An 18,513-nucleotide genomic window follows, 5' to 3' on the forward strand; every position below is an offset into this window, starting at 1 on the left:
TTTTTTCAGTGGGTTGGAACGAATTAATTTGTTTCCCATTCATTTCAAAGGGAAACGTCCGCTCGAGTTACGAGAATCTCGTCATACGATCTCAGTCCCGGAACGGATTAAGATCGTATGTCGAGGTACCACTGTATACGGGTTATCCAGCCAACTCACATACCCTCTCTGGCCTTACGCTCTGCAATAGCCCGAGCCATAGATCCAGTCTTGAACAGGAAGCCATTGTGATACACACAAGTTGGGGATGGAAATTGCACTTCTTCCATAGCATCGTCGACCTCTGACCGAGGAAGATCTGTAGAACAAAACCATGAGACAGAGGCATGGCAGGTTATCAATCTTGGTTTAATTAAATGTATAATTAATAATTCATTACCCAGCCAAACCAAGTTTTCAAAGTGTGGTAGAATTAAGTTATCTTTATAGACAAGGAGTCCTCAAATCACGACCGACTTGCATTCCTACGCTGGCGACATAATCCAAATTTCCAAATGAGTCAAAATCTATTTCAAAATACTTAGTATCAAAAATTAATATACATTAAAATCAAAATAATGAAATGCTCGATTTACAATTCTTGCCGAGAGACATCACCCAACAAATTAACATTGCATCATGAAGTATACATAAAACCCAATTCATTATATTACTCTTCTTATTTTTATGTAAATTTAACTGGAAATTGTTTTAATCTTTGAATGTCAGTAACATACGGACGGTGTGAGAACAAAACTGCATTTGGCAACGAGCAAGGCATTTTCAAGTAACAGTTTACCAATGTGCATTGGTATCCTTCTCATGTCTTCATTGGTTTTTTTTTTTGTAATTTGTCTTCTAACAGCTGAGCCTAGACGACTCAGCGTTCTTCATTGGGGCCACAATTTGAACAGAAGGGAGCTAACAAAAAGGGAAACATACTCCCAGCACACAGATAAGGACTATACACTAGCTCAAGGGTAGAGAACCTATGGCTCGTATATATGTGGCTCCTCTGATGGGTGCATGTGGCTCTTCGCTAACCTGTGAGGTAGAATATGTATTTAAACTGCTGGTGACAGAGCCAAGTCCCAAATCCATCAATAGGAGTGTCACATCGGCACTATGGCGCTGACACTACCTCTAACTTCAATCATCTTTTTTTCCCCTTACTTTTCTGCATGCATATTTTCATTGATTAGCACCTCTGTAACAATGTTGTCAATAGAATTCATTGAGTACTTTAAAAGTGGTAAAATTACCCCCCCCAAAAAACACATCTCTTAATGGCGGACAAGGCACGGGGAGCATAAAGCCGAAACGTCATAGGTTGAGGACATTGTAACCTGAGGACTCCTTGTACATGTGATTAAATATAACAAAGGCACATAAAAAAGTTATTCTCTACCTGTGTTCAGATTGTGATTTAGTAATACAGCTTGCAAGGGTTGAGAGTATGTGTTGGCTAGGGAGAGAGGTGTAGGACAACTGGCCACGCCAGTTGAACAATTTACATCTGCACCACAGAAAATGAGGCTCAATGTCTCCAGCACATCACTGCTCTGCACATTTATGCATAATGCCTGCAAAAATGGAGAGGACAAACTAGGGTTAAAAACATATGTTCATGCCAGATGCAGAAACTTGAGTCGGCTTGGGGTGTGTGGTACGTATATACTACATCCAATAAACATAATGTAACTTTAAAAAAAATTCTAAGTTTGTCTCTCTGTGGCCTGTGATTGGCTGGCAAACAGTTCAGGGTATACACCCCCTACTGCCTGTAGTTAGCTGGGAGAGATGCCAGCACACTAGCTATCCTTGTGAGGATAAGCACCGTGGAAAATGAATGAAAGTCTAATGTGGTGTGCATATGTTGCTCTGATGACACACCATTTAAAATGACATCATACAAACCAAATATGGAGACACACCCGCATTTGACAATCGTCCATGTGGTTTCTTTTTGTTTGTGTTTATTATCCTCCAGCACTGTAGAGCAATCTGATTTCATTTACATTATTCAAAGACAACATATAATACAAGAAAATATGTAAATCAAGCATGTAACCTAAGGAAAAAAACTGTAATTTGGTGACGAATTGGTGGGTCAAAGGTTAATACCATATTTTGTGGACTATAAGACTAATACTCATTCATGAAAACCATAACAAAAACAATAGAAAAAATAATAAATGAATGTATAAACAAACCTATAATGTTAAAAGATAGAGAATAAATGTCAAATATATACTAATGCGCATTATCAGGTGTGCCTAACTGTTGAAAATAAAAGTGTTCATTGATGGAGCACTTATAGTCCTTAAAATAACTTTAGGAAAACTTGGTCAGGAGCTTGAAAAACAGATTCACATCAACCAACAAGAAAACCTCAGCACTCTGACACCTAACCATTGTTGTAGTTAGTAGAGTATCATAGTCGACATTATTTGTTGTCACCACGATGACAAATAAGTTGACTAACAAAGTAAGATTTTACGGATAATGCTGACACGCATTCACTCACTCAGCTGCACACATTTGGAACTGACCTATGCAATACAAAGATAAACAGTTTTTATATATTGATGCACAATGGCAAATCAGAGTAACTGTGATTCAGTAGCAAGTTTGAATGCCAATTGAGGGTTTTAAAGCCCCCCCCCCGTTATGTACTTCACTGAATCCGATAAAATTGGACTTCACTGAGCCGCAACCCATTTTCTTTGTAAAATACACCAAAAAGGGAAACCGTTTTTATCCTTCACTTCTGGCAAAAATATTTACTACAGTACCACTATTGAGTGACATCACAAATGCACGGCGTCATCGCACGCCCGGTCCTCTTCTGTTTAGTTTTCATTACTGTGATTGCCAGAATTTTAGTTGGCTGATGATCAATGTTCCCTCTAAGCTGCGCGCGTGCGCAATTGCGCACTACTCTCGCCTTCTCTGCGCAGCAGCAATCATATGGCGCGCAGGAATTTTTTTTATTTTTATTTTATTTTTTTTACCCCTTTCCCCATGATGGCGCCGTTTAAGCGGCAGCCAGTGGCAGTAGCTCTGTCCACTCTTATGTTTTTCGTGTTTTACAGCATGTTTTACATGAAAAATTAGAGGGAACATTGACATGCACCTGCTTGTGGCAGGTGTGATACTGGTGTGCCCATCGCGAGCAATGATGATGTCGTGACCGGATGATTCGTAAAGACGTTCCTAAAGACGTTTCGCCGACGGACGTTTGACAGACGGACAGGTCGCCGAATGAACGTTCGTTCAAACAGCGTTTAATGATTAAATACAAATACTAGTATTTGTTAGTTTAATGATTAAATACAAATACTAGTATTTGTATTTAATCATTAAACGCTGTTTTCAGCTGAATTTGACCGAATTTGAGAGCATTTTGAGCTGTTTGGCGAATGGACGTATATGGACGTTTTTTTGCCTTCATCGCGACATCATCGCGACATTTTACCGAGGAATTCACTTCCCTGGGCTCGGTTCTAATGTCCAAAGAGCTCCAGTATTTGTATTTAATCATTAAATGCTGTTTTAGGATGGATTTGACCCGATTGCTGTCATTTCACGGCTCGGTTCTGCTACATCTGCCCGCCCAAGAGTGCTTATTCCCGGGCTGCCATTGATGGTAGACTAACATTGATTTTTACTATAATTTGGACAACGCCGGCGGCGGGCCGGATTAAAAATCCTAACGGGCCGTATATGGCCCGCGGGCCGAGGTTGAAAAACTTGTACACAGACAATCCGGGGGCGGGGCGAGCGCGCGAATCCCGTTTCGGCGAAACCTCCGTTCGGCGGAACGTCCATTCGGCGACCTGCCCGTCTGTCAAACGTCTGTCGGCGAAACGTCTTTAGGCGAATCATCCGAGTACCGATGATGTCGCTCACACTGGTACTCAGTGCGCTCAGCGAGGTTGTCTTTCTGCCCAGACCAACGAAAAATTAGAGGGAACATTGCTGATGATGCAAACTAGATGGTTTGTTTGTCTCTCTGTGTGCCCTATGCCCTTGGGTGTACTCTGCCTTTCACCCGAAAACCGCTGGGTTAGGCTCCAGCAAACCCCGCAACCCTTTCGAGGATGGGCGGGATGGAAGATGGATGAATGAATGGATGTGTTGGATAAGAAGTTGGAACAACACAAACACTGCCGATAGAAGCCACTTTTTTTCCCGTCTGACCGATTAATAGAATAATACAGTAGCAGCCGTCAAGTAGCCTATTCTGTTGTTGTCATCCAAATATTTTCGTCAAGACTTCTTTGACCAAGTGACAAATGACACGTAGCCAATGAATTGAGTTGTTTTTTTGTTGTTGTTTTGTTTTTTAACTAAATTGCAGTAAATATTTCGGTGTCAACACTAAATCGCCCTTGGGTATGTGTTCATCTCCTTGTGCCCTGCAATTGGCTAGTCAGCGATTCAGGGTGTCCCCCGTCTGGTGCCTATACTTAGCTGGGATAAACTCCAGCACCCTCGCGACCCTTGTGAAGATAAGCGATTCAGAAGATTAATGAATGCCGGTGTCAGATGGTTAGCATGTGAGCTAACTGCCCTAGTCAATGTCATGGGAACCAAAACAACAAGGGTTCAGCCCATATTGCATCAGTGCCAGGAGTGTGTCTCTCCTTTTATAAGTCACGGGGGCTGTGTTATGGTGCTTCAGCCTTTGGTTTGAACATCTAGGGTACAATCTGGTTCTTTGGGGCTGACTTTCATTCTTTAAATTTTGTATCCCATGATAAAAACAACAAGCAGTCGTCTACATACTCCTTTTCCAATGAGGCATATGCCTTCCGTTGAACTTGTGACGTCACAGTTTTTTAAGAAAGCTGACTGCAATGTAACATAAAGGATCTTTTTGGTAAAATTAAAATACTTATAATCTGTGTGAGTTTTGATAGTTTAATTCGTAATAATGTTTAACAGTATTCTATAAAAATCAGTGAAAATGGGCCTTTAATGGCATAAGGACTGTTGTGACTGTCTGTTGTCAGACTGTAGTTTGAGTCTTTTGGATGGTCACACTTGAACATTGGTGTGGTTTTGAATGAAAATATTGGATAAATAAATAGTTTTATTTTAAATTGCCTTTCAAGATGACATTTATGTTTTTGGGGTTGGATTTTATCAAATATATTTCCCCCCAACATGTTTTTTTCCTTCATAATTATGCATGTTTTGCTGGTGCGACTTATACTCAGGTGTGACTTATAATCCAGAAAATACGGTAATAACACCAGCTAGATTATGTCAATATAATATAACAAGCATGAAAACTTAAGCAGCAAGCTTACTGAACACAAAACTTGCGGGAGGCAGAGGGGAAAAAAACCTTTGATCATGACTATACGTCTATTTCATCCGTTTGATGTCCTAATCAGACCCACAAGCACAATAGTCATTTGTTGCCAATCTTAAAACTCCATAACACTGACAAACATCCTAATCTGAATACACACTATATTACCATACCGGCTGTTGAGTGACGATAACCCTCCCTCATAAGTCTCTGTTTAGTGTTTCAGTAAAACAAAACTAAATCAACTGGATGTTATTGTGAAAGCCTGCATGCTGTATGTAGGTTAGTGTCACATATCAATAACTTGTGAGAGCAGAGAGCCAATTAGAGATTAGCACAGTGAGGAAATGGGTTGTTTGGTATTTTAAATTCAGATACCCTCTAACATCTGCTGCCTGTGAAAGGAACATGAATGAAATAACAATCACACACAGGCAAACATATACAAGCGGGAAAGATGGGGCGGGAATTTAAGAATCTTAGCCAACATCCCCAGAGAGAAGGAGAGAAGAAAACTGATTTTATCAGGGTGTGTCTACAATCACATAGCTCCATCTGGCTGTGTGTACAGAAAAAAAGAAAGAAAGAGAACCAAGAAAGGAAAATATTGTGTTAAAAAAAAGATAAAAGCCTGAGGTCTTAATTCATTCTTTAGATGATACTTGCACTGGCTGGAAATGAGTGACACTCGGAGACAACCTCACAACTCAAACTCCCACACTGATCGTTTTTGCACACTTCATAATACATGCATCCAAACTTTGAAGTATGTCCAGATATTAATTCGATACGAGAAAGACATTTTTTCCACATGAAACTTAGCCATTACTTGTCCTGGCATACTTTACAGAGTAAGAAAGAGGTCTGACAGACAAAAGGAGTTAAATATGAAAATTGAAAGGGTATAAAAATATATATTTTTTTTTAAAAGAGGACGACGAAACAAAAAAATTGGCTATCCACTTCAGTCCTGTAGGGAGTAGCAATGCATCATGAGTCAAATAGAGTAAGCCTTTTTCGATGGTTCCCAATCTAGGATTAAGGATCCCCCATCTACACACACACACGCATATATACAAATACATATATTAAAGGTGTTTTTAAAAATTGATTCGGCTAAAATAGTAATTGTGCTTGGGGTCACAATGGTTCTGTTTCACAGCTTAAGTCCCATGTGAAATTTTACCAAATAAAAAGTGTTCTACCTCATTTGCATTCATTCATTCATACATGTTCTCTACCGCTTTTCTACTTTATCTGTCACTTTTAGTACAGCAGAATCCCTAACGAGCAACAAGCACAACAACGGTAGAAAGGTAAAACTGAAATGCCTGACAAATAAGCCACTGTAGATTCATCAGCCCTGATCAAGTGGGTCATTGCCCTACTTGCTCACAATGCAATCATATTGTAAAAAGGTATGGGGTCAATCAGAGCAATTGGCTAACATTCAATCCAACCGATTCAGCGGATTATTGGCAGGAAAAAAACTGTCACTTTTTTGTTTGATGGCATTAAAAAGACTCACCAGACAATTTCTGTGCTTTGAAGTCTGGTTGAATATAAGGAGAGTTGTTCAATATGTTTTAACCTTCTAATAAAAACTATGCATTCAGTTCTGAGCCATAGCAAAATGCTGATTAGATTAGATAACTTTATTTATCCCCGTATTCGGGAAATTTTATTGTCACAGTAGCAAGAGGGTGAGAATGCAGACACAGGAAAATACATTTTAGACATAAATAGATAGGTAATAAATAAGTCAATAAATAAATACATAAATAAATAGATTGTTATAATCACTTGTTTCAGATGTACTGTCATTATTTTCAGCATAAAAATTGAATTTGGTGTTCAAAAAGTCTTTTCAAACTACAGTCTTGAAAAAGAGTGGGTCGTTCTGTAATTCGAGTCTATGCCAATCATGAAAATGTGGGCCATAATCGTAGATGACAATAGTAAACAGAGAAGGAATTCAATAACCTTGACAAAGTTGGAAACAAATGCAACAAACAAAAGATTACTGTAAAATGAGAGGCATCTGCATCTCCAATGAAGTAACTGGACACACAGATTTGCCTTGTGCTAGAATTTTCCTTGTTAGATTGTGACATTCTTTTCATCCTCATACATATTCCACAAATCATTTCAAACTGATAAACGCCTGGCAGAAAGCTTACTAACTGTTGAGAGGACAGAAAGCCAATAAGAGTTTACGAAGCAGGCTGAAACTAAATGAAAGCAAGACAGTGGCACGGTGATATTCATTGAGCGAGCCAGCCAATACATAATATGCTCATCCACCTCAACAAACATGTTGTCGTATCACAACCCACTCCAAGAACAGAATTATGCAATTAGGCGTCAATCTGAAAACTCTTTCAACAGTTTTAACAGTCTCCAATCAAAGGCAAAAAAGCTCAAATACTGCCAGTGTTCCAGAGTCCAGTGACAGAGATTTCTGCACTAGTTAAAGCTTCCAACACTCAATAAATCTCGAATTGTCATTCGTTAAAAGGCCAAATCCACTTGAACATATACAAACAGAAACTTTGCTCACTCTCCACACTTCAGTAGTAAACAATCTTACCTGTGGGTCCCCACACAATTTATCCAGATTTGGTGCTACTTGACAAAACTCCCTATGCCAGGCGCACTTTGCATCACTTAAGCCTCAGACAAAGCTTCAACATAGAGCAGACATTTCTGAACAGGCAAATGAACAGAAAGAAACTTTCTTTAGCAGTCACAGCCCAGCAATGAACAGCAAAGGAGGAGTGAAATGGAGGCGGGGTTACAGCACATTCCAGCAAGAGCAGTGAGTAGTGATGTCACATTCGAGAAAGGGGGAAAAACAAGCAGAAAGGAAACTGAGATGTGGGAGTAAAAAGGCAGAACCAGATGAAATGGGCTTTGGGCTTTAAAAATTTCTAAAGAGCTGCAGATGTTTAGCTTGACCCCTCACACACTGACTTTAAGAACCAACGGACACAGCAAGGATCCTTCACACATGGCGCTGGAATCTATTAGGCCCAGGCATTGTGAAAAAAAAACAAAATTCAAGATCTCAAATGACAGCAAGTCAGACAAACAATGTGAAAGTAGAAATTGAGCACATAAGAAGGCTAATACAGCAGATGGTAATAATGTGAACAATAACAACAAATGAATAACACTTGCAGTTTTGTTACACTTTTATCTCCTGCATTTCCCAGACTTTGACGCAAGCGCATTTACAATTGGTTGGGAGCGCGGGGGGAGTACCCAGAGTCAGGTGATAAAAGTGAGTCACTCAAACTCAATGTGAAGAGCTGACATTGTTTGCAGTTAAGTGGGTTAAGCCACAGACCCAGCTGGGTCGAAAATATGCTCAATAATGGAAGCACAACAGCTCTTGGCAAAACCTTGAGAGCTTTTTTCTTTTTTTAAATGCTATCCAAAACTGCATTAGTGTGCAAAACAGTGAAGATTATAAGTCTAAAGACAACAATACAATACAGAGTATCCAGACAACAAAGGACTAAATTTTGAATAATCTGTTCACAAAGTTTAAACATAATACAATAATTGCAATTCAGAAGCTAAATCATTTTTGTATTATCAGTCTGATAGATATACCATATGAAAACTACGGGATTAGAAAAGTTCTCTCTATATTCAGGATAATGGAGAAAGTTTTTCTCATCAAGTCATCTGCATTTCAGTCTTGCAAGGAATTTTTAAAAACCACATAAGGAGTTTAGAATGACTACAAGAAGAAAAATAGTTCTGATCTAGTTCCTTGTTTCTGGCAAGAGAAAAAATATCAAACTGTCAGATGATTTATGACTGCTTTAAATTTTGACTTCATCAAAAGAACAGCCCTGGTTAAACATGTCAGACTGGCAGTGTATTTAAAAGAGGAATGAAAGAGCAGGACTTTTGTACTGTACATCAGTAACAACCAGCTGTACTTTACAGACTAAAGGGTAAACAGCAGGAAGGAATTCAGTCACATATGTGACACAGACATTGCACTTTGTTGTAATATAGTTCAAGTGTGGCGAGACAGTGGTCAACATTATACATCCTCCCAGTTTGTTAATCCTCTTCTTTTAGGATTTGTTGAATGCCCAACATGTATACATTTTCTCTAAAGAAAGTTTTTAAATTGAAACTGTGACTTACGTTATCCAGCTCTTTCTGGTTTCCATATAGAGGGTGGTACTTCCTATATTTGCCATGACGGTACTTGTTGGTGATAAAACGCCGCCGGTCGTCACTGCAGCTTGAGGGCGACAGAGCCTCACTCGGTGGGATATTTGCCGCCCAGAAACTGTTAACGCGGTTGTTGCCAAGCAACAGGAACACCTGCACAGATAGATACAGTGCCTACTTTGACATTCATTCATCATCTGTACTGCGCATGCTCGCAAGGTTTGCAGGGGTTGCTGGAGCCTATCGCAGATGACTTCGGGTGAAAGGTGGACTACACCCGAGTAGACTGGTGGCGAGTCAGGTGTAGGGCACACAGACAGACATCCATTCGTACTCACAATCACTCCGCCACAAAGCGGGAATTAATCCCACGCTTTCCCGCACTGAAGTCAGTGAACCACTACACATCAGACAGCGTCTACTTTGACATTTGGACCTTATTTTTTTATATGGGGCATCATCATAAATTTGCCCAAAAATGGTAAACTTAATTACTTTTATAATTTTGTACTGTTTCAAGTCATATAATCCAACTCCCGATGGATTGATTAAGAGGACACTCCAGCCAAGTTTATTTTCTTTGTGTTTTTTTCTGATTTATTTTCAATTACCCTTTCTACAGAATGTTTTTATATGATTTTGTTAACAAATTTAGCTCACTTATGAAATAAATGCTTGTTAATCAAAATGTGCAATTTGAGATAACATAATTTAGTAACTTATTGAAATCAGAATTCTGATTGAAGATCACCAACTGCCACAGCTATGGAATTTGATCCCAAAAAGGTCTTTATTTGAGTTGTATCAACCTACCAAATATGAACGGACATTTATATATAAAGCCTTGTGAAAGTATTCGGCCGCCTTTGAGTTTTGATCATTTCGCCACATTTCAGGCTTCAAACATTATTTTGGTTTGTCTAGAATCAACATCAAGTGTGACACAATCGTGAAGTGTAAAGAAATACACTGGATATTTTATGAACAAATATTTACATTCAGTGCCTTGTGAAAGTATTTAGCCTCCCTGAACTTTTCAACCTTTCAGGCTTCAAACATCAAGATACAGTCATTCCTCTACTTACGAATGCCTCTAGGTACGACATTTTCAGGTTACAAAATTTTTATATGCAAATGAGTGACTTGAGATATGAAAAAGATCCAAATTACGAAATCTCCCAAAAAGTAAATGCATTTCCTTATCCGTTACAGTGGTACCTCGACCTACGATCAGCTCTACCTACGAGATGCTCGAGATACGATGAAAATTTTGATCGAATAATTCGCCCTAGATACGATCAAAATTTTGAGATGCGACCAAGCCAGGTGTCCATGGCACTGTCATGCCGCATCACTTTCGTGTGTAAAATATATGTACGAGGACGGGGCGGAGCTTTGCATATCCTGTTTTTGGTGTTTTTTCAGAGGGTTGGAACGAATTAATTTGTTTTTAGTTCATTTCAATGGGAAATGTTCGCTCAAGTTACGAGAAGCTTGACATACGAACTATGTCCCGGAACGGATTAAGATCGTATGTCGAGGTACCACTGTATTTTATTTTGAAAATATTGTCGAGGATGCATTGATTCTCACTATAAAACATCAATACCCTCTACTGAGCTCTTATTTCATCGCTCTCATTCTATCTCATATTATGACAATTAAAGCATTCAATTCAATTCAATTGGCTGTCTCACCACAACCAATATCCATGTTTCAAGATTCTCTCTTGCATACCTGTCCACCTTGACTAAATGCTCCCCTTATTAATGATTGCAATTACCCTTATTAAGCGATTAAAATCGTACAAATTCAACGTGGCATATATTTTCACACACACACAGTGGGCATTGGTAAAATTCTAAAACGTAGTACAAAGTGAATGGCTTTTGGCCCTGGTAGAACGGGCTCTTGCCGGTATCTGGCAGACAAATACAGGTATTACGTTTCCCATGATAGAGACATACCCCAAGCAACTTGCAATTGTAAAAGGAGGCGCTATAAAATATAAAAGCAAGGGGCCCAAATAATATTGCACGCCCTACTTTTCAGGTTTTTATTTGTTTTAGTTTAAAATATCACAAAAATTTCCTTCCGCATCGCAATTGTCCCACTTGTTGATTCTTGAAAAAATATATATATACATTTTAAATCGTTATGTTTGAAGCCTGAAATTTAGCAAAAGGTCAAAAGTTCAATGGGGTCGAATATTTTTACAAGGCACTATACATACCTACATACAAATTATAGCAGTGATGCTAGCAGAGTGTATTTTACAGGAAATTAACCACACGTGTGTATCTGGTAAGCATAGTAAGTTTAGTACCATTAGGAATGTTCTGATAGTTTGAAGGGTTTTAATAAATTATTTATGAAAAAAATGAAAATAATTGTATTATTATTGCCAATTTCAATCTTTGTGTAAGGGCATTAAAACTCTTGAAGGAGTTTTTAAAAAACTGAAAGAGTTTATTAACAGCAGCAAGATCAACTTTGATTCACTTTCTAACTGGACCAATGTGTTCTAATTGATCCATAGCACATTGAGATAAAATGAAAACAGTTAACTTCTTTAAAAAAAATAAAAAAATATGTTCATGTATACCTGTATAAGTTCCACAGTCCAAACTTTCCGATCCATTTTCAGACTCCGAACCTTCGAGATGCTAGGGCCCAGTCCTCTGTGCTCTCCTGAAACACATGTTGACATCAACAAATTTAAAAGAAGCTTATATGGGCACTGTGACATTGGTAAAAATTATTGAAATATTGAAAATAAAAAATGTTATTATGACTTCAAACAGCCATACATTCCTGGCAACCAGAAAACAACTGAACAAATATCCAAACCATCTATGTGGCAAAGTTTTTTGCAGTCATAAAAAGATATTATCTAATCACAAAACACAAACCTGCACATCGCTTGCAGATCACGACACACAGGTTGATTGCCGCCCATTCCGGTTTCGGAGCTCCGCAATCAGCACAGAAACTGTTGCTTGGCTCCACCCATATCCGCTCAGCGACCTCACTATTGGACAAAGCCTCACCTATGGCCTCGGTCATTGCGTCCACCCACTGATCTTTCAGTTGCTCTGACTCGGCTATAAAACTGCGAACAGACACAAACAAACATCTAAGTCTTAATGCTGCCATTATAGCAACATGCTAAACCAAGCTGGTGTAGTAGTCTTGGTGTGAATGTCCTCTCATACTCTCAGAACTCATTCTACGTATGTCTCGCTAAATATATTTGGCTGAAAACTGGAATCCAAATAGTTCCAGACAGACAAAAATAGATGTTTGGTTCTTCTTTTCAGTCGAACACAATGATGCATTCCTCTGTGATTAAAATACTTTGCACAAATGACTAATAAATTGAGGCAGTCTTTCAAAAAAATATGTAAAATATAAAATACAACAAACATTCCTAGGCTCTATCACTGATATTTGTTCCCTTTGCTTCATGTGTATTTTAAGATTATCATCCAACTGGAGCTTAAAATATTTGACCCATACACACAGACTCGCTGATGGTGAAGTGGTACGTTCAGACAGTGTGATTTGTTTGAGTTTGAGTGCGAATGGTAGTCTGTCTCTGTGTGTGTCCTAAGACTGATTGGACACAAGTTTAGGGTACGCCTTTTGCTTGGAGTCAGTTAGAATAAGCTTCAGCACTCCGCTACCCTGACAAGGATAAACGATGTTGAAAATGGATGGATGGATCTATATCTACAGCCACCTACAAAATAATTAGAACAGCAAGATTCATTCCAGGCAGCCTGGAGGCTGAGCAGTTAGCACGTCGACCTCATAGATCTAGGGTCCTGGGTACGACAGGAAAGGCTCGACTTTCAGAATTAACTTCGATGGCGATAGAAAAGAACTTCTTGATAGAACTCAAACGCACGGATAATGTGTACGACAGAGTAATTGAAATCTAATTGAGGATGGATTTTGTTTACATATATATGTATGTATATGTATAGATATGTATATAACTTGCACAATTGGTGGTTGACTAAATACTTATTTGCCCCACTGTATATACATATATACAATGGTTTGAAAGGTTGGATTTGATTGTGTATATACATGTGTGTCTGTGTGTCTGTATATATATACATACATACATATATACACACATATATACATATATATACACATATATATATAAATATATACATATATACATATATATACACATATACATACATATATACACATATATACATACATACATATATACACATATATACATATATATATATACACATATATATATATATATATATATATATATGTATATATATACACATACACACATATACATTATATATATACATATACACATACATACACACACACACATACATACACACGTACGTATACATATGTATATATATATATATATATATATATATATACATATATATATATATATATACATATATATATATATACACATATACACACACACACACAGACACACATATATACACAATCAAATCCAACCTTTCAAACCATTGAGGTTTTAACAACCAAACACAAATTCTGTGCATATGAACAGGCAAATTCCACTTTCTGTCTGACTGTGCCTTTACACAGCAGGCAGTGAAGTGTCAGTTGGAAAATCACACAGAGCCTGGCAAGAATACTCAATCACAAACTGACATGATAGCACTAACACCTATACAGGTATAGTAAAAATGATGCTGTTTCAAAGTACAAATTTACTATGTATTGTTTGAAGAGGAAGCATAATAGTTAAAGAGCATACATACAGTACCTGAAAGTGCGGTAAGGTGTGGTGAGATCGAAACTTCGGCGATCTGTAACCTTAACATTTCCTACATTCATTTCAATTGATGTGATGCCTACTCCAATACGGTAGTCCTAGAAAAAGCAAATACATAAATAGCGTCACGATAACACATGTGGACATGCACAAAGGCATATTATTTAAATTTGAAGCACTGTTTAAGTATCTATGATATCAACAGTTATTTAAGAGGACAAAAATACAAGCAAGCACCTCTATGTTTTTGTAGAGAAAGACCTTATCTGAAGCAACGACTGTATAAAGTTTGGAGCGTAAACCTTTGAGCTCCAAATAGCCTTTAAACTTTGGATTTAAAGGTGAACCAGGCATCAATGCACTGCGCCTTTGCCGCCCCCTTGTGCAGTCCAGCAGCAGCGTCACCCACTCATTTCTCTCACCTGGATCAGAAGGTGGGTGAAAAAATTAAAAAGACAGATACTAGAATGTCGTAATTGTATCATGCAGTATTTTGGACAAGCAAACATTTCAATAACCAGACAAACCATCACTTTCAGCTTTGAAGATAAATGTGCGATTGCTTGTGATGACCTCAAACTTCAGCTCTCCCACACTTGTCACATTAGTTATTGATGCTGTCGAGATTATCCCTTTAGAATATACTTGCTATAACAGACAGACAACATACATTTTACCAAGTTTAATAAGCACCACGAAAAATCAATGAATGGAATGAATCAAAATAGAGCTGGGCAATATAGCAAAAATTGTGATTACGATTAAAAAAAATAGTAGATATCGATAATTATCACGATAACATTACATCTCTTTTGTTTCAAATGTGAAACTTCAAACTTCTGTGAATAAGTAAATAAAATACTTTTTAATATCATCATATTACATATTCTCTTGTCATATAAAGTAAGGTGACAATGTTACTTTCATATCTGAATAAGGAGGAAGTATTTTTGTTGATCTGTTGTGCAATAAAGATAAGACAACTCCCTCTTTAGACTATGAAAAGTATAGAAATATAACCTGCAGAAACTTTGTAAGGTTTCTTTATTTTTTATAAATTTGCCTTCAAACCAAAAGTTGCTGTGCAATATGAAATAAATAAAATAATCAACTGAAGACATCCTCACGATTGGCAAACAGACTATTTTCAGCCTCACAAAATGAAACTGTTTAAATTTACCTCACATATGGCCATTTACGAAAAAGATAAAACAAAAAGTTTGATGAACTTAACCCATTTTAACGCAAAATAACAAGTTTAAAATTTTAGATTAAAAAGAAAAAAAAAAAATGCCAGGGAGATTTCACTTGGATCGGCTCTGTGTTGTCCTGCATCTCATAATCGCTCATTTTGGTCGTGTTATTGTCCTTTTGCGTTCATGCTCCGTGTTAACCTTTATTACTAACCAAGCTAAAAACACATTTCCTTATCACTTTCCTCTTCCCCTGAGCGTTGGTCTGGAACTAGCGTTAATGTCACAACAGCGCTCACCTTCTCTGCGGTGGTCGGGTGCTGTAATTGCAGAATTACAAGCGAATTTTTATGAAAAGTTATTATTATCGTTGACAAAAAATATTTCACGATAATTATCGTAATTGTTTTATTGCCCAGCTCTAAATCAAAGCATAACACAGACTGCAGATTTGTCAAAGTGCATCAATAAACAGACAGACTTGTGTGGTTGTTACCTTGTCACTGTCAAAATATCTCAGATAGTCAACATCAAGCCTTATCCATCGCCTCTGATAATAAAGGGCCCTGAGGAGGAATATACCCAGAGTGTAGTTATGTCGTTGTAAATTGTGAAAACAATATCAACTAAACTATACAATTAACCCCTCCAACGTAACGTTTTATCGTTTTATGATGAACCCCCGCTTAACTTTGTTAGGATCACTGGGTGGTGGTGCCTATACAAGCTTACTTCAGGCGAAAGGAAGATTACTATACTTGTCACCACTCAGTCTAAGGGCACACAGGGACAGACAACCACTCACAATCACACTTTCACTGCAATCATACCACACTGCCCGCACTGACGTCAGGTGAAAGAACCACTACACCATCAAGGAGCTTGAACCCCAATAAAGTTATTTTTCAAGGAGCCAACCTCCCGCGATCTAACTTTTTTTTTTAACGGGCAACAGACTAAGCTCAACTCCAAGTGTCATTTTCAATCATGTGAATCGACAGTTTTTTCTTTTTACATAAATTAAATTTAGCCATTTTTGTAGTTTGTAATGAAAGATCAAGGACTATTGGGTGTTTTGTTTTAGGTTGAGATGAGGACCATCAGTGAAAAAGTTTGTGTTCATGATGACTGCGTTATACCCTTGTACAGGGAAATTTTGAAGCAAAATAAAAACAGCAATACAAGTTACAGCAAATATATAATAATAATAATCACAATCAAACTGAATAAATCTGAGAAACATAATATTTACTAAAACAGAGTAATGTTGATCAAAGATTAATTAATTAATTACTATAAATAAATTTAAGTAAATACTGTACAGTAATTACTCTGGATTAAGTAAATACTGTCCTGTAATTACTATGGATTTAAGTAAATACTGTACAGTAAATGTTAAGAATAAATATATGAAATAAATAGTTTATGCTGTGTATCATTTATTTGTGATTAGAGGGAATCATGCATTTCAGTCTGTAAACTTTTGCGAGGTTCCGTTACATATTAACAGCAAAAAAAATGAGGGATCACGGGATTTTTTCTTTAAATTTGGTGGCAGTGCAGATTCTAGCCAGGTGTGCTTTTTTAGTCCGGAAATTAGTTTTAAAAAAAACTGGCAAATTTTTGTTATTAAGTGGCTGAAAAAAAGAGAATTTGGAGCATTTTAACAACAAACAATCCACTATAAAAACAGTCATAAATTTATGTCAATTAGTGCATTATTTGTGCCAGCTCAAGTTGTCAGACAAATACTCTTCCAAAAGAAATCATGCATTCCCCGTGGCTAATGACAAGAATTAGTTACACACCCCTGTTTTAGAAGTTTTTTAGTTTCCTTTACCTTTGAAGTATAGTTATATGCTGTATGTACAGTATATGTCTTACCCCTGCGGTGGATTCTTGTCAAGCCAGCCCATCTTAATGGCAGCTGCGAGCTGGGAGCTGTCTTCTTTCGGGGGTGACTCCAGTCTGCTTGTTTTAGGTAGAAAGATGCTACCTTGCAGACTGTTGAAGCCCGGTTCCTCCCAGACACTACGACTATGGATGAACAGAAATGAGCACCAACAAAACAATGTAGTTATTATAAGAGGAAGGAGAGCAAGCATGAAAGAAAAACTAAATTATTACTCCAGGAAGCAATGATACAAGTTTTTCCGGTCTGTTTGTATCAGAAATTACAGTCCACAATATGCACGTGAATTTCACTTTCCTTACACTGTACTGAGAGAAATACAGTTACTAAATACAGGGTGACACAAAAAACTAACTTTTTAACAGTCCAATAAAACCAAGAGTAATGGGAGAAACATTTTCTTCATAGTAAATGAAACATTTAAAGCATGTCATTTACGAAACAAATATTGAATTTTGATCTGTTATTGTCTATTATTCATTTGTCATCGGCATCTTCCTCCACGAATGCATTCTTCAAAATTTGGGAGAGATTCCGCATTAATGGCTAAATTTACCATCCATTTATTCATTCATTTTCTGAACCGCATTACCCTCATTGGGGTTGTGGGGGGTGCTGGAACTTTCCCAGCTGACTTCGGGCCAGAGAGATGGGGGACACCGTGAATTGGTGGCCAGACGATCGCAGGGCACGAGGAGATCATTCACTCTTACACTCATACCTAGGGGCAATTTAGTGTCCGATCAGCCTACAATGCATGTTTTTGTGCGGGAGGAAACCAGAGTACCCAGAGAAAACCCACGCAGGGAGAACATGCAAACTCCACACAGGTGGGCCGACCTGTATTTGAACCCAGGACTCCAGAGCTGTGAGGCCCACGTGCTAAACACTCATGCCGCCGGACCGCCCTCTGAATTCACCACTGTTACTAAAATAGTGGAACGTTTACTAGCTCAAAGTTGCTGTCTTGCAGTCTTGTCGCTTGTTAATGTTTGCCAAATCCCACTTCAACTATTCCCTTTTTTGTCACTTTGTACAATCCAGACATTAAACCAGATGAGCCAAGTTAAAGAATAGGCATTAAGGGCTGCAATAATGTATCAAATAATTC

At 37.8% G+C, this 18,513-nt stretch overlaps 1 protein-coding gene across 4 annotated transcripts in view; it reads right to left on the minus strand.

The window, feature by feature from the left end:
• Positions 1–18,513, minus strand: part of arap1 (ArfGAP with RhoGAP domain, ankyrin repeat and PH domain 1) — a 58,434-nt gene that overhangs the window by 20,110 nt on the left and 19,811 nt on the right. For all 4 annotated transcript variants that reach the window (XM_077611253.1, XM_077611252.1, XM_077611251.1 and 1 more), the window contains 10 exons: positions 17,375–17,527; positions 15,987–16,056; positions 14,825–14,945; positions 14,535–14,719; positions 14,289–14,395; positions 12,412–12,611; positions 12,105–12,190; positions 9,470–9,652; positions 1,388–1,562; positions 164–298 (listed from right to left, as the gene is read on the minus strand). In XM_077611253.1, the coding sequence (XP_077467379.1) occupies positions 164–298; positions 1,388–1,562; positions 9,470–9,652; positions 12,105–12,190; positions 12,412–12,611; positions 14,289–14,395; positions 14,535–14,719; positions 14,825–14,945; positions 15,987–16,056; positions 17,375–17,527 (1,415 nt within the window). The remainder of the gene's footprint in view (positions 1–163; positions 299–1,387; positions 1,563–9,469; positions 9,653–12,104; positions 12,191–12,411; positions 12,612–14,288; positions 14,396–14,534; positions 14,720–14,824; positions 14,946–15,986; positions 16,057–17,374; positions 17,528–18,513) is intronic.

Source organism: Stigmatopora argus, chromosome 10 (assembly GCF_051989625.1).
Source record: "Stigmatopora argus isolate UIUO_Sarg chromosome 10, RoL_Sarg_1.0, whole genome shotgun sequence".
In the NCBI taxonomy this organism is placed as follows: Eukaryota; Metazoa; Chordata; class Actinopteri; order Syngnathiformes; family Syngnathidae; genus Stigmatopora; species Stigmatopora argus.